At 40.5% G+C, this 16327-nt stretch overlaps 2 protein-coding genes across 2 annotated transcripts; one reads left to right on the top strand and one right to left on the bottom strand.

Moving 5' to 3' along the window:
- The first annotated feature begins 151 nt into the window (after positions 1-151).
- LOC115690138 (phosphoglycolate phosphatase 1A, chloroplastic-like) lies at positions 152-5112 on the top strand. The gene is made up of 11 exons (XM_030616394.2): positions 152-524; positions 690-757; positions 1068-1160; positions 1238-1309; positions 1599-1670; positions 2416-2475; positions 2573-2625; positions 2942-3039; positions 3490-3589; positions 4586-4689; positions 4769-5112. Exons 1-11 carry the CDS (start codon positions 221-223, stop codon positions 4873-4875), a joined length of 1131 nt encoding a protein of 376 aa, XP_030472254.2. The 5' UTR covers positions 152-220; the 3' UTR covers positions 4876-5112.
- Positions 5113-5375: 263 nt separating this feature from the next.
- On the bottom strand, positions 5376-15743 carry LOC115690136 (gamma-tubulin complex component 2). The gene is made up of 21 exons (XM_030616392.2): positions 15432-15743; positions 15299-15339; positions 15136-15181; positions 14637-14771; positions 13872-14003; positions 13073-13156; positions 12902-13000; positions 12669-12760; positions 12102-12174; positions 11456-11608; positions 11258-11377; positions 11046-11099; positions 9637-9720; positions 9402-9476; positions 9178-9300; positions 7334-7459; positions 7146-7253; positions 6522-6584; positions 6288-6362; positions 5699-5901; positions 5376-5609 (listed from the first exon to the last, which is right to left on the bottom strand). The coding sequence occupies exons 1-21, from the start codon at positions 15528-15530 to the stop codon at positions 5483-5485; spliced, it is 2112 nt and encodes a 703-aa protein (XP_030472252.1). The 5' UTR covers positions 15531-15743; the 3' UTR covers positions 5376-5482.
- Positions 15744-16327: the final 584 nt, after the last annotated feature.

The following is a 16327-nucleotide window of genomic DNA, read 5'->3' as shown; positions in this document are numbered from 1 at the left end:
CACGGAACCCCAACCCCAAGCCTCTCTCTTCTTGATCGGAGGGGGGAAGCCAACGGCCACAGAAATTTAAAAGCCACATATTTAAAATCCATTTTTTTTTAAAAAAAATTTGGGTAAAAAATGAATAAATAAAATTAGGACAAATGCGAAGAAATTAAGGCGAGTGTCGTCGGAGAGGGAGAAGGGACGAGAAAAACAGAGGGGAAGGAAGGAAGGGGAGATGTTAAGCAGAGGAGTGATCAGCTGCGGCGCGCCATCGCAGAGGTTGTTCTCCGCCGTCCCCAGGCCCTCCGCCGCTCGCGCCGTCCCTCCTCCGTCTCCTCCGCCGTCGCCGTCTCCTCCGCCGCCGTCTCGGTTCGCGGGCGGCGGCGCCGCATGGAGGAGGAGCAGCTTCTGCTCTAGCGGCGATCCGAGCAAGCCCCGGCCGAGGATGGAGACCCTCAAGGCCCGCGCCTCGGCGCAGCCCCTCCAGGACGCCGACGACCTCATCGACTCCGTCGAGACCTTCATCTTCGACTGCGACGGTGAGAACCTCCGTACCTTCTCGCTCTCGCTTCTTCCCGTGTTTCCCCGGCGCCGGGCCGCGCTCCTCCTCGGTTGCGATCGCGCGGGAGAGCCGTTGCTTTCGAAGCGGGGTAGCTGAAACGGCGGTCGTGACGCTGCTCTTGCATGTATTCTTCTTCTTTCAGGAGTCATATGGAAAGGGGATAGCCTGATTGATGGAGTCCCTGCAACGCTCGATATGCTCCGCTCAAAGGTATGGTATAACGTGTTCCGGCATGTTCGGACTGTAGGCCATCTCCACCTTTTCTACTTGGCACTTCTTCTTCTTCCTGCAGAAGAAGGCAGGGGTCCTGGGTTTTCCTCTTCTTGAGTTGCTGTGTAGCAGAAGGGTTTTTCCCATTTCAATCTCCATCTTTGCTAATACCAGCTGAACTTGCACTGGACAAGATATTGTGATATCTTGCTGAGCGCTTTAGTAGTTTGAATCCATTAGAACATTGTTGTATAGGAGGTTTGTCTCTCCTTGTCAATGAAGTGATTGTTCATCATCCTTAACCTTTTAGGGCAAGAGGTTGGTTTTCGTTACCAACAACTCGACCAAGTCCAGGAAGCAATATGGAAAGAAGTTCGAGACCCTTGGGCTCAATGTGAAAGAGGTTAGCCTGCGACTTCCGCATCCTTTTCCGGTGGTGATTCTCTCGCTTGCTTCTATCCAAAATTTATCTTGTTTCAGGAAGAGATATTCGCGTCGTCTTTTGCAGCTGCTGCGTACCTAAAATCTATCAATTTCCCCAGGGATAAAAAGGTATGCTTTGCATATCGGTTCATTCTTTGGCACGTGAAACTTTGCTCATTTGACCATGAATGCTAGAAATAGATACAATATTCAGGATTTGAATCAATTCAGCAAGGAAACTAGTTGCACCTCTTTGGTAATTGCATTTTTCTAAACCACAATGTAGGGGATTAACTTTGGTTTCAAAGTATGCAACAACTCTGAATTACAGGACCAGGCTTCTAAAAAGTGTTCTACTTTTGCTGCATAGCTTCTTTAGCCAATACTATCGAAGTGCTAATGGCTAATTATGGCTTAGGTTTATGTGATTGGTGAGGATGGCATCTTGAAGGAGCTTGAGCTAGCTGGATTTCAATACCTCGGCGGTCCTGTACGAACAACTTCTAAATCCTTCTTTCTCCTAAATACAGTACAAGCAGACATCATATTGAAATGTCAGATGCTATGTGAATCGTTTTCATTTTCCCTTTTCTTTCTGTTATTTCCTTGTCTAAGATATATTTCATTTCTATATCTATACGATTATTTCAAAGAACAGCAACCCTCCCCCCCCCCCCCCCCCAACCTTCTTCGCCTCTCAAAAAAAGAAAAAAATCTCTCTCCCCCCAAATACATACATAAATATCTCCTTGACTCTAGATCCTCCAAAACAAATGCCTTCTTGCAGACTGGGTACTCATCTTATCTGTGATGTTCTTACTGAAGTGCATGATCCATTGAACTCATTTACACTGGCAGGCCCGAGGTTTGCTGGGTGATTTGTGAATGGATCTAATGACCAAGATTTCAGAATCATCTATTTATATTATCACCCAATTGTGGGGTTTCCTACTTTTGTGAGTTGACTGGTCCTGTACGTTGTCTCATAATATCTGACGGATGTTCGAATCTCCTGGATGTATTAAGTCCTTGCTTCATCGGTCTGTCTTTTACAGTCTTACAATGCATTATATCCGCATCAGCCATTTTCCTCCCTGTTTACCCCAACCCGCAACCACCCCAGGCATCTGTCATGTAAATTACACTCACGCCAAAATGTTATTTCCAGTGCAATTTTAGCAACCACTCAGAAGGTGTTGCAGTGCTAACTGACGAGATCATGTACCACTTAACAGGAAGACGGTGGGAAAAAGATAGAGCTCAAGCCTGGATACTACATGGAGCATGATGAGGATGTAAGCTCATTCTCTTTTTTTCGGAATTTCTTGTCCATTTATTCATATGAATATCCTATGAGCTTATTTGTTCTTTTTCTGCAATGTGGAAATGAAGGTTGGTGCTGTTGTAGTTGGATTTGATCGATACTTCAATTACTACAAAGTCCAGTAAGTTCAACATTATGGAATTGTGTGGTCGTTGTGAAAGCCATGTAGCGCTCTTGCATCACTCCATGATATGTATAACCAGAGAATACAAATTATTTGGAAGATAAAACGAATTACTTTCCGTGCAGTGATAACCAAATTTGTATATATAACTGCTTCATTTCTTTGCTATCCTAGCAAAACACAGCTCTTCTACAGAGCCGGAAGGAAGTTGCTGCATGGTCAAATCTGTAATATGAACCTACAATTTTTGCTTCATGCAAAAACCTATATGTTTAATGGTCTTTCACACATAAGTTTTCATCGGCTTTTGAAGGTATGCAACACTTTGTATACGCGAAAATCCTGGATGTCTATTCATTGCCACTAACCGCGATGCCGTAACTCATCTCACTGATGCACAGGAATGGGCAGGTTTGCTATCACCCACACCTTTTATCCTCACATGAAGTATACACATCTTGCCTCCCAATGATTCTGTTATTACTCTGCATCTCTTATGTGAGCTTGATGATCGATCATTAAGATGAAAAGAAAATGCCATGTCAATGTTTCTCTGCAAGGTTTTGGACCTCTGAAGCAATGTATAACATAGGTAGAGTTTTTCTACCTTTTGGCTCATAGTATGTACTAAATTGTCTTAGATATCCAGTCAGAAGTTTTTGAGGACATGCAGACAAAGTGAAGTGGTATGGTTTTTTAATATGATCTTGAAGATGATCCATCAAATTAATCAACTTTTCGGGTCTTAAGATACTGCTTAGAGAGAACCAGCTTAAGTTGCTTGCTTTGATTCCATGATATTGTTGGATTTGCTATATGTCCCTCATTTTCACCAGTTACCATTGTGCATCCTCGTAACAGGTGGTGGTTCTATGGTTGGTGCCATCAGTGGATCGACTCAGCGTGAGCCATTAGTTGTAGGGAAGCCATCAACTTTCATGATGGACTACCTAGCAAACAAGTAAGGCTCTGAATAGTATATTTCCTTCCTTTATCTCCTGTGCCCTGGAAGTCCTAATGCAGGTTATATGAGCATAAACATCACATAGAAGTGGTGAGCATAAACATCACATAGAAGTGGTGAGCATAAACATCACATAGAAGTGGTGTTGCACTCAATTTATTTGTTAGCTTGCCTAGGAAGTGGGTAGGATCAATGAGAGCAAGGTCAACTTATTAGATTTTGAGTCACTACTGAGGTGCTCCGTTCATTATCCTTGAGAAATGCACTAGAAGTTTGCAAATACCAAAGGGAAAATGACACAAACAGAATTTGAACTTCGGCCCAAGGTGCAATGTGATCCCTAAGTTTTTAATTTGTTCAATGTGATCCTTGAACTTTAACCTAATGTGCAATGTGGTCCCTGAACATTTAATCTGTTTAATATCGTTCCTAAATTTTTTGTACATGTTTAATTTAGTCTCTGAACTATATGAAAATGCTCAATGTTGTCCTTCCATTAATTCAAGTTTAGGGACTTCATTGAACAGGAAGGAGAAAACATTACATCTTTTTATGCTAATCATTCGGAGTAAAGACTTTGTCTAGCATGCTATTCGTATTGTTCTACTACAATTTTGCCTTATAGCTTGGCTAATGAGAAAACAGTGCAGCAGCCACAAGAAGCTAAACAAGGACTAAGTTATTGCATATGAATGATCTAACTTGAGGGCTTAATCCCAGTATTCCTTTTCCGTTAACTATAGTCATTGTGATGAGCGATGTAGGTTTTATGCTTTGATAAAACTGAATTCTCAGTCTCACTTAGTTCTTTCCCTATTCGAAGTAAATACTTTATCATGATGGCAGGATGTTACTGGTTAATATAGATAGATGTTGGACCATTCAATCACAAGTAATGTCATCAATTAGAATGCAGATCTTTCCCCAACTTAGCATTTCTTACTCTCACTCATCTATTTGGTCACCAAACTTCTTCTCCTCTTGTCTCGGCAGATTTGGCATTCAAAAGTCTCAAATTTGCATGGTCGGGGACAGACTGGATACTGATATTCTGTTTGGGCAAAATGGAGGCTGTAAAACTCTCCTAGTTCTCTCAGGTGCCTAGTTAAGTCTTTCATTCTTTTCCAACTTCTGTTCTCTATTTCTGGTTCTGATCGTTCAATGTTCTTTTGATAGGTGTGACCTCTTTGTCAATGCTTCAAAGCCCAGACAACAAAATACAGCCAGATTTCTACACAAACAAAATATCCGATTTTCTCTCTCTTAAAGCAGCAACCGTCTGACAATTTTTCGCACTGGAATTTGGCTATGTCATTATTTTGTGATTATCTAATTGTGTAAAATAACTAAAGTCACTGCTCACAATGTTTAGGCACCTTTTATGTACCACAACCATGAGGAATGCATTCATTTGAAGCTGCCTTAACACTTCTGCTTGAGTAGCAAAAACAAATTAGAGAGTGATGGAACATTGGTTATAAAGCATTGACACCTCTCTCTTCTGAGGTTTTCTTTTGTTACTTCATTTGTTGTTTTGACACTTCATAATATTTGACCTCTTAGGGATGCCACATAAGGCATTCATGAAGATCCTACAGAAGATCAGAGTGGTCAAGAGCTAATACCAGATTGTTGCTCAAGCCTGAAGTGCACAAACTAGTTCAAAAACAAGTTGATTCACCGCCCTGCTTCCAGTCCAACTAAAATCCGAACCTATTGGGCTTAGGACACCTCATGCTCGCAACATATCACACGATTCGACATATGAAACAAAGAGGGAGAGTGAAAGGAAAAATAGACATGAAGCTTTCAGATGGAAGCATGAGAAAAATGATCCTCGATAGGCCTACAGAATAGATTACTTCAATTCAAGGAAAAGCGAACCAGAACCTATTGATTCTTTCCAACACCGAGGATCCACTGTGCAAGGTGAGTCAGATACGGCTCTGCTTGTGAATGACTGCTCAAAATTGTGCCCAGGCTCTGGATCTCAGCATTAAACTCCTTCTCGAATTTGCTGCAACAACGAATTGAATGAGAATGGCAGAGAGGACCTCGTATTGTATATCGACAACGTTGCATCTTTTCTCATAGTTCCATACTTACAGGACAGAATTGGTCACCGTTGCATTTTTCGTCATTGATCTTGAAGCCTGAGATTGGGTTACCAATTTCCGTGACTTGGGATCTTCTGACCTTCGGGAGTTATCTGGTTTTTCATGAAACTGCGGGATGTCTACAGAAGACGATATCAGCCACTGAGTGGCTGCAGCATATTGTACACACAACAGCTTCAACTTCTCCACTTTCTGCATCATAAAATCCACTTGTACAGGTGAACCACGGAAAACAAATAAAGTATGTAGTTCTGTATTGCAGTTTCAGCTAAATCCTATGAATTAGTGCCACAGTTATCAATCTGACCAATAGCTTTGGTTTAGCTCATGTCATAGAACTCGTCTGATACGGAGCTTGCACAACCAACGTAAAGTCGCATTACAAGTGTCGCAAGAGGCTGACAGTGATGCAACGAGAGATTCTAGGCGTTCTTCTAGGAACAAATTCCCTGCCACTAATATCTATTGCAGTATTCACGTGGAACTCAAATATCTCAAACGTATCACCACTATCCTAAACGAATAGGCAATGACTCAAAAGCTCGCTTTTTCATTTAAATATGGCAATCAGGACAAACCTTGAGTAGGCCAGGCAAAAGAAGTAAACATTCTCTCAAACACTTCTCGAGGAAATAATCGTGATGTTGGATGACCTGTCCACAGAGACAGATACGTAATAAGCAAAACTAGACGGACAGTAACGCTAAAAGGAAACTTTTGAAAGCCACGTGTCAAGGCATCTCAATGAAGCACAACCCCCCTTTGCTTTCCTTTTTCCTTCCAGGGGAGAGAGAGAGAGAAGTCCAACCAACCTCGTCTATGCTCTTTGCAGTCTGAAGTCTATTATGCATCACATGCCAATTAGGTTCAAGAACCTGAGAAAAAAAATAAACCTAAATAAGATGATTGAACCAGTAGGTGCCTAGCTCGGGTTTAAGTAAAGAATGCAGCCAAAAGTTTAAATCATCCTTAGCCATAGATTCCCACCACTCATACATAAGGACACGGCTTGCACCACTGCGCTGCCAATAATACTGCTCCTAGTCAAGCATAATACACGTAAGAGTGACAAGTCCTGTTGTACAATCTTGTTCGCCTCATTTCATATTGTGGTCAAGTATCGCATTTATTTACATGATAATTAAGAATTGAGAGTTCTTCGACAATGGGACAAGAGGATAATATTATATTGCTCTAAATGGATCCCTTTCATTTCAGGTCACAGTTCCATCTCTTTCCGTAGCATGCATATATGCTCATGTTGCCTGAGCTAATTCATGTACTTAATAGGAAAGATCAATAACCGAAGAGCTAAAACAAAGAAGAAAGCTTCTTTTTCCTGTCATCTTTCACTTGTTCACTTGATGAAGGAATAATAAGAACAATTGTGCCCCAGTAAAAGCATTCAGGATGAAAAATAAAAGTAGAAAACCTGCCTCAAAAGTAAGGTAGTGCAGAAGGCTGTTAATAAATTTAAGCATACTGCGGCACAGCAGAGAGGATCTTGTTATAGCCGTTCCACCGGGTTTAAGAGCACGGACTCCCTGGATAGAGAATACGAGGAGAATTTACACATGGAAGAGTAAGGTATTCTTTCAGATAATACTTCAAAGCAGACACATACTTGATGCACTTGCCATGATCCACAGAGCTGGCGTTCTACATGTTTACAGTGAAAAAGAAAGCGGAAAATCAACTGATATTTCATCAAGGCTTTTCTTGATATAACAATGGATAATGGCCACCGAACCTGAAAATGCAAAAGCAACAGCACGTCAATGACAATGTTAACCCTTATGACACTATGTTAAAAGTGAAACAAGTATAAGTGAAAGATGTAGTCATCTGACACCTTGTAATTTCCAGGAACTAACATTCCTATTGAATATGGTCATAACAAGGGACAAGATCAAAAAAATTAAGTATAGTAGACATAAGCTACTCTTCACCCAATGTCAAGGAATACCAAATGACATGGTAATCCAAAAGGCAATTGGAGTTATGAAAAGTAGGGTAAGTTACTATAGCAAACCTCCAGTTGTGTTTTAAAAAATTACTTGGACAGCTCTCCGGTTTTGCTCGAATCCCTTGGAATCCCCTTCATTAATAAGGTATTTGAGATAAAGAGTAACTACAGTGCTAATGAGTCAAGTTTTACTTCTTCAAAGATTTTTAAACTAAGTTTTAATATTTTTTAAGTATTCCAAACTAATTCAATTTTTTCCAAAAGCCACTTTAAAAAAATAAATTAGTTTAAAATTACTCGGACAAAAATTAAGATCTAGTTTATAATAGTTTGCAAATCTTCGAAGACGAGCAAAACTTGTCTCATTAGCATTGCAATTACTATTTTTCTTTGAACATCTAATTAAAAAAGGGTTTCAAAGTAGTTTTTGACCATATAGAGGGGGTTTTCTAAAAGTTGATGAAAATACAAGGGTTGTCTAAGGGTGCGCATGGCAATGATTCTGTGCCCAGGAACTGATTCTGAGCATTTGAAGGCATTTGGTAATGGCCCAAAATTTCCATTCCTGGAATAGAAAAAGAACAGAAATGCGTTTGGTAACGGCACAAAATTTCTTTTTATTAATAATATTTTTAAATATTTTAATATTTCTTTCTTTCTTTTTTCTTTTTTTTTCTTTTCTTTTTTTCTTCTCCTCCTTCTTGGCCATGGCCGGCGACTGGCCACAGGCAAGGGTCCACCTCGCTGGCGAGGGCGAGGGTTGGACCCTCGCGGCCTGGGCGAGGGCCGCCCTCGCCGGATCCGGCGAGGGCTGGATTTTCACCGCCACCCCCGCCCAGGCTGTGAGCCTCAAGGGCGGCCCTCGCCGGCTCAAGCGAGGGCTGGAAAAGGCCGGCGAGGGCGGCCCTCGCCGCTAGCGGCCTGGGTGAGGGCCACGACACCCTCGCCGGCCCTCACCTGTGTTGCCGGTCGCTGGTCGCCGGCCAGGCAAGAAGAATTGAAGAAGAAGAAGAACAGTAAACAACAGGAAAGAAGGAAAAAAAATAATTTCTTTTGCAATTCTGATTTTTGTTCCCAGAATCAAGAAGCTACATTTTTTTGCTTTTTGATTCTGTTTCAAAACTGATTCTAGGAACAATTTTTTACAAACTGTGCCCGAGAACAAAAAGTTTACCAAACGGATTTTTGTTCCAAAACTGATTCTGGAAACAAAATAATAGAAATTTTCACTGTTTGGCAACTTGCCAAACGGGCCCTAAGTAATTCGATCAAAACAGGAGGGCTGACCAAGTCATTTTTCAAAATATATTGTCCTAGAAATTTAATCATAATTGCAAGGTTGTCCAAGTAATTTTCCCTACAAAAATTGAGGCTCTAAGAGTTTTAGCTGTTGAATGTCACTTTCCACACAAGGGCCATAATCATGATTCATTAAGTCATATTCCGGCACATGACGTGTATGTTTTCACACACAAAGGAGGATAGAAGCAGGGGAAACATACCTTGTAACTAAGACAAAACGTCTCTAGACCAGTAATGCTCAAAGGCTCCTCAAATTCACTATCATCAGGAATAGTGCGGTTAAGCTCCATGTCTTCCAGTCTCTTAAGCAAAGATGATCTTTCCTGAATATCCATATAATTTTTCAGTAAGAGCAGATTGAGACTATTCTCCACAAATTTAATGTCAGCTGAGTAATTGGAGGACCTAGCAAGCAGCTTCTTACCACACAACATGTTAAATCCTCATGGCAAGGGTCTGCTGCAGCTGCTGTGGTACGCAAGGCGAGGTCTAGCAGAGACTTAAAATGACAAAGGCTACTTAGCAAACCAAAAAGAAAAACACATACAATCAGAAGTTCTTGTCTCAATAGAAATGTTTTCTGTCCAGAAATTGTTGTACAGTAGACATCTGATATTTAAATTTACATGCTCCACTAAAATAGGGCAGTGAGATAGAACCTGCAGCTTCTCCACAGATATCTCATCAAGCTTCTTTGAGAGTTCATCTCGAGCTATATCCATGAAGTGAACCAGGAAATCGCCCTAAAAGAGCATAAGGTACATGGATGATGAAATGCGACAAACAAAAAACCTAAGAAAAGAAACTTCAGCTTCAATCACAAAATACAAGAAGGAAAGCTATTATACGCGACGTCTATCAACCTGCAAAAGGGTAATGCCGAGATTCCTAAGGGGAGGAAAAGAGAATTTAGTTTTCACCAACATGCTTAGATCCATTACATGTCAATGGAGATACTTCGAGGGAAAAAAACATGCTCAAGCCATCTCCTTATCTATGAAAATTCAAGGCTAATGCGAAGGAAGACTTACATTTTAAAAGAATTTGTCAAAGAATGGAGAAATCACTTCCTCTGTCTCCAAAAAACAAAAATGAGGAGTTGACTTTGGTTAAAGCTCGAGGAACATGTCAGATGGGTAGAGAAACGGCTGTTGGCAGTGCTAGAGAATAGTAATTTTCTTGGCAAGGATGTTTGCAGCTTACTAGACTTTTCCGTTGGGCAATATTCTATTGTGCATGTTTTTCAAATAAAAGGGATAATGTTGAGAGGCTTTCTCATGTGTTTGGACCTTGTTAGGACTTGGAAAATATCAATTTCTTAGATGAGCTTTCTTCGATCAGAATTAGGTGGAGGCAGCCTTGGATTATTGGGGGGCATTTTATTATGGTTTGTGTCTTTCTGAAAGGCCAGGAGGACTTGTTGAAAAAATCAGCATAAGAGAGTTTCAAGATTTTGTTGCTTCATTTAATTTGATTGATCTCCCACTTGTAGGTGGACGCATTACCTGGTCTAACAGAAGATGGGGAACTCTTGGTTCCTAAGGTTGTTCTAGTTTACTTCCTACCCAATTCTAATTAGTTTTTCCTATTTTACTAGATTTTGGTCGTGTGAAATGCAGTCCTATTCCTATTATTGAGAATATGAATAAGGGTTAGATGACTTTTCAGAGATAGTTAAAGAGTGGTGGTGAAGATATGATATCCAACAAAGTTCTAGTTTCATTCTCTAAAGTAATCTTTATTTGTTTATAATTATTGATTGAATACCTTCCAAAAAAGGATATAATCTCACTTGATTTCACCGCACGCTCCAATTTTTTGTTAGCTGAAATTCTTTTTTGGGCAAGACAAATGATATCTCGATCAGGGAAAGAAAGGGAAAAATTGGACCAACTACGAAATTCTGGCGAAGATGTTGACTAAAAGGGGAAGGCGTGTAATGAAGGGCTTAGTTAGGCCTTTCCAGTTCGCTACTATGGAAGGGACACATTCAGGATGAAACCATGATTGCTAATGGCAGCAATGGTGCTTTAAGAAGATTCCATGTTCGCGGAATCAGGGAACATACCTGATCAAGGAGAAGATAGTGCTTCATAGACCGCAACTTTCCCATTAGATCATACTGAAAGGAGAAATTTCTTATTAAGAAAATTCCATGTAAACATATTATTGGAGTTCGATGCAATTCAACCAAACTGAAAAAAAATGAATGGCCATTGATAGAGATATTTAAGAAAAATGACTAATAAAAAATTAAAAACATGAATAAAAATATCTCACCTTTTCTCTTACAAGATTTAAGAGCTCACCGCTGGCAAAATCATAAGAGGCTCTTATACATTCAAGATAATGATGGTTCGAGCCAGAGCTCATTAACTTTGCATTGTCTGATCCTGGGACCTATAAACATGACCCATTAATGCAGGTACAAGAAGGTCACAGCATAATCATTTATTGTTTACAAAATCGCTTAAAAACCTGAACATGGTGCCCACATTCTCTCATCACATTTAGATATTTTCCAGTAGTCAAAATTGTCTCAGCAATATTTGCAAGAAAGCTAGGAATCCCATCCTTGAGACTGTAACGCTCACTCCAAAATTTAGCATCATCATCCTGTGTAAGGCTTTCCTGCACAAAGCAAAACAATGGAAGCACATCAATGAAAAAATTGGACCAACTACAAAAGATAAGGAGCTACAGATAAATTTAAATGATGACTTTTGTTGGTGGAAAAGTGAAAATCAAGGACATAGGACTCCAATTCTACACTTTGCTGATATGTGACTATCCTCCCAGTCATGGGGCAATCAGCACTTCGAAGACTTTATCATAATTCTTGTAGATATTCCGGCATATAATGTAGGGTCCCAATCAACTTTAAATTCGGTACATGTCAATCAATAGGACCCCTAAAGCAAGAGCGTCGGAATAAAAGGTTTTATTTATGCTTGAAACAATCATTAATGGAGGTCCTCTTGCTGCAGCCAATTAACAAAGAGAGTAAACCACGAAAGTATTTTCTTAAGCTAAAATACAATGACAGGGTAGTTCAGCCGTAAAATCAAAGAGGAAAATGTGACAACATCAGATAATGAACGTGAATCACACACTATGACAGTACCTTCTTTAAAGATTTGTTCTCCACGATGAAAAATTCACCATAAGGGTCATCAATAACTCCTTCATAGACCCACCTAAGACATCATGACAATCCACATGAGAAAGAAGATTATATTAAATCACAAAAAAAAAAGATTTGGCCAAAAAGCAAAAAATAAAACCACCAAGTAAAAAGGCCAAGCAGTTTTACTGATTGATGCAATGAAGTAATATGTTCATCTCATTCATCTTTTTAAAGTAAAACCACCAGAAGCACCAGCAAAAAAGGAGGCAGACCATTAAATTTAATCAAGAAGAGGACGGATGCATGTAATGATTTTCAAATATTCTAGTTATGATATTAGAATAATCAGAAGATTTCTCCATAAAAATATACTTTCAATGCTGAATCCCTGCCATCCGATGGAATGATACTAACCCCAATCATACCCAGACATTAAAAAAAAAACTCAATCATAACCAGAATAAAGTCCAATTCTGAATTTTGAATCGGTTCCATAAAGGGATAAGATACTTAACAAGGATTAATATTTGAAAACAGATTTTTTGATTTCCAACTTGTATTCACCTTTCTAATATACTCAGATACGCGTTGCTTGCCTGCTGGATCATCTTTTCCAGTAAGGACCTCACAACATTATCGCCAGCCATGACCTTAGCCTGGATAAAGGGGAAGCTCCATTAGCAACCCAGTAAAAATATCACATGTGAGTGAATGATGACGAAAACTACACTGCCTGATGCAGATATCTTTTAAAGAGGAGATATTTGTCTATATGTGTAGCTTAATTTAAGGCTGACCTGACTCTGTAAGAGGTTAAGTACTGCAGAACCCACAAAATTATTGGATGAAACCTTCTGAATCACCACTGACAAAGCTTGCATGGACCCCATCATAGGCTGGAGCAAACATGGAACAACCTTCAAGCAAAATCCCTAACAGGTGTTCATAGAGTTAAGAGATACACATACCTGACAATAAAACCACAGCCCTTGAATGGAAAGTCTTCCAAGTCGAAATTGGTGTTCGAGCTGCGCCACCTTCGCCTCAAAACCCTGATGAGAGTAATGAAGAGGCAATATTAGTTGGTAAGAGATCTTCTTGAATGGCAACACTTCGCAACTATAACTCTCTGGTCATTTAGGAACTCTTCATAAATTCACCAACTTTTAGTTGCATCATGACCATATAATTTTGACCCTTCTGGCATATAAAAAATTGGACAGCATTACGTACACTAACAAGCAAGCTTAATTGATTGCTCTGAACTTTCAACGATCTGACGTCTTCTTTTCTGCAATTATCCAACAGATTTGACCCGCTTGTCACTGTTCATTCTTAGCATCAGTCTTCAGGAATTCAAAGTCAATGGAGCTGTTAATTTTTCCTAAGTGAATGTGTATTATGAAGGCATCACTTAGACATGAAGATATAGTAAGATACGTTCACCGCCTTCCAAGTATAAATGTGATATTTCCTCCTCATGCTTTTGGTAAAGAAAAACAACATCTCAATTAGAAAATAGTACATCCCAGCAAAGCCCCAAAGTGAAATCTCTCTCTCTCTCTCAAGCGTGAGCGCATGCCCACCCGCCCGCACACACACTCACTCGCCCATCCAGCTAAGGAAAAGATTTTACTCCCGTACACAGCCTACAAACTATTAATAGAGGTAATAATAAAGATATGAGCAGATCTTTCTACATTTCCATCATAAATGACATGATGAGCATATATAGAAGCTGAATGCATTCAAACATGCAAAACTTACCAGAAGCAGCTCTCTGAGGGCTGCCGCAAAGGCATGATTGACAAGGCCATTCTTGAACTGGGACCTTGACTCCACAAAATGGCTAATGAGAAGAAAACTTTGACACAAGGGAAAAATCCTTTTAGCCATTTCCTGACAGCGAAATGCCTGGTTAGCTCATCTGACAACTATGCCAATTATAAAGCCAACATCAAGTATCTTAAATGCAATTTGCTTGGTTACATTCCTAATAGTTGAATGACTTTGCGAAATTTAAGCAGTCCAATTTTTGTGAGTGAAACAAAATTTAAGCACGTGTGAGATGCGTTCTTAACTTTAAATAGTCGATCAATTTTTAGGAGTGAGCCTGGGAAAGCCTGAATGCCAAACCCCAACACCGCCTGATCTGTTGACATTTGCTTAAATCCTGAACCAGGTTAAGTGTGCCAATGAATCAATGAAGATCCCAGCACTTCTTGACTTCAAATTGTTGACAGTCATCCTATCCTCAAGGTGCACAAGCATAGACACTTCGTAGCCAATGACTTGGCACCTAGAAATTTGACTCAGGACAGCACTAACTATGATAATAGATCCACCAATTTTCCAAGTATTATCCCCCTGCTCGGAGTAAAACATTGTTTTCCCAACAACCATGCCGTCAACATAGTCAGTACTAGCAACCATACATTGAACAAATTAGGAAAGAACAACATACAGAAGGCTGCATCACGGAAGTTCAGAAGTCAGATATAGAAAGAGAGGAAAAATTCCATAGCATGTTACCTGAAGTGCTAAGTCCATCGATGCATCTACGTGGAAGGAAATAGCGTCTTCCTTTCCGCGTAATCTCGTAATGGATATATACCGTCCTTCCACACCAACCAAAGCAGAGAGAAGATCATCGACAACGATAAGTTCCTATCGTGAAATGAACAAGGAAGTTCCGACCGTCAGGGTCTCAAGAGACGTGCTTTTCCAGTCAGTCAAGAGAACACAACATTTACTACTACCCATCTAATTAATACTCCTTCCAGAAGAAGTCGAAACTGATGGAGTCAAATCTAGGACGCTAAACGCACCAACGAAGGAGTCTGTAATGCATTTAGCTAAGTAGTTCACATCTCAGTTTCTATAAGGAGGCCATGAAGTATCTATAATTCGCGTCATTATCTAAACAAACGCTGAAAAAGTTCGAAGTCGATGGAAAAAGCACGGACCCCGAAAATGAAGGCCTACGACCATTATAGGAAGGGAGTCCATGTTGATGGGCACTGTGCCATACCTGAACTGCAGCTTCGTAGCAGCCGATTGCCCTGTCCGATCCGCCACTGGTTCGCGTTCCATCGAAATTTGCAAAAAAAATCCACAAATCAACGGACACAACACGCGCAATCAAGTCAAAAGCCTCGAAAACAAGCATCCCCGCGCCGCGGGAGCTAACGTACCTGAGCGAATCGAGGGCGAGGCGGGACGTCCCCTTCACTTCCTGAAAACAGACACCGCGAAATCGAACGAAGTTGAGCACACTAGGCATCGCCTCAAGACTCATCGGCGAGAAGCTACCGAGAGAAACATCACCTGGTGGAAGCGGCCCGTGAGGAAAGGCCTCTCGACGTTCCAGCGGGGAGTGGACGGCGCCGCCGCCGCCGCCGCCGCCGTCGTCGCGGAATCCGCCATTGCCGGTTCAGTTCATCCGAGAGGGGGAGGGGAGGTCGATCCGGAGGTGGAATTCGAGAGAATCGCGAAGATCGCCGTCGAAATCGAGCGCCGAAAACAGCAGAGGAGAGCAATCGAGGACAAGCTCCGATCTTCCGCTGAAAAAAATTGAAATGGAAAGCAGAACAGCATCGCCCGCGCGCGGCCGAGCCTCCCTTGTACCCGCAAAACGAGAAGGAGCTCGGCTTCAATGGAAGGTGGAATGACTATTATGCCCCTCGCTGCCTCTCTTCCCTCCCTCCAAATGAGATGTGAAAATTCAAAAGGGGAAGTATTTTGTGAGGAAAATGACACAAGTGATCCGTGAATTTTAGCTCGATATACAGTGTGATATACGAACTTTTAATTTATTCAGTGTGGCCTCTGAACTTTGACTCGATGTGCAATGTCATCCCTGAACTTTTAATTTGTTCAATGCGGTCCCTAAACTTTTGGTACATGTTCAATGTAGTCCTTATACTATGTGAAAATATTTAATGTTGTCCCTGATCTTGAATTAATGGAAGGAAAATATTGAACAGTTTTATATAATTCAGAGACTAGATTAACTATATTGAACAAATTAAAATTTCAAGGAGCACATTATATATTGGGTTAAAGTTCAAGAATCACATTGAACAGATTATAAATTGAGGGACTGCATTGCATATTACGTCAAAATTTAAGGACCGTTTGAGTTTTACAATTATAAGAATAATCTCTGGATAACATTTTCAAATTTCTCAACGTTACATGAAAATCAACTTTTAACTACAAAA

Source organism: Syzygium oleosum, unplaced genomic scaffold (genome assembly GCF_021117445.2).
Source record: "Syzygium oleosum isolate NSW1041296 unplaced genomic scaffold, Sole_v2.1 Sole_v2.30, whole genome shotgun sequence".
NCBI lineage: Eukaryota > Viridiplantae > Streptophyta > Magnoliopsida > Myrtales > Myrtaceae > Syzygium > Syzygium oleosum.
Note: the sequence above shows the minus strand (reverse complement) of the source record. Positions and strands in the feature narration are given on the sequence as shown.

Excerpts from the sequence above, each read along its gene's own strand:
- LOC115690138 (XM_030616394.2), top strand. The coding sequence starts at position 221 with ATGTTAAGCAGAGGAGTGATCAGCTGCGGCGCGCCATCGCAGAGGTTG. Across the intron at positions 1,671-2,415 it reads TTCAATACCTCGGCGGTCCT|GAAGACGGTGGGAAAAAGAT; the intron begins GTACGAACAACT and ends ACCACTTAACAG. Across the intron at positions 4,690-4,768 it reads AACTCTCCTAGTTCTCTCAG|GTGTGACCTCTTTGTCAATG; the intron begins GTGCCTAGTTAA and ends TTCTTTTGATAG.
- LOC115690136 (XM_030616392.2), bottom strand. The coding sequence starts at position 15,530 with ATGGCGGATTCCGCGACGACGGCGGCGGCGGCGGCGGCGGCGCCGTCC. Across the intron at positions 15,340-15,431 it reads TCACGGGCCGCTTCCACCAG|GAAGTGAAGGGGACGTCCCG; the intron begins GTGATGTTTCTC and ends GTCTGTTTTCAG. Across the intron at positions 13,001-13,072 it reads GGCTGTGGTTTTATTGTCAG|CCTATGATGGGGTCCATGCA; the intron begins GTATGTGTATCT and ends TGTTTGCTCCAG.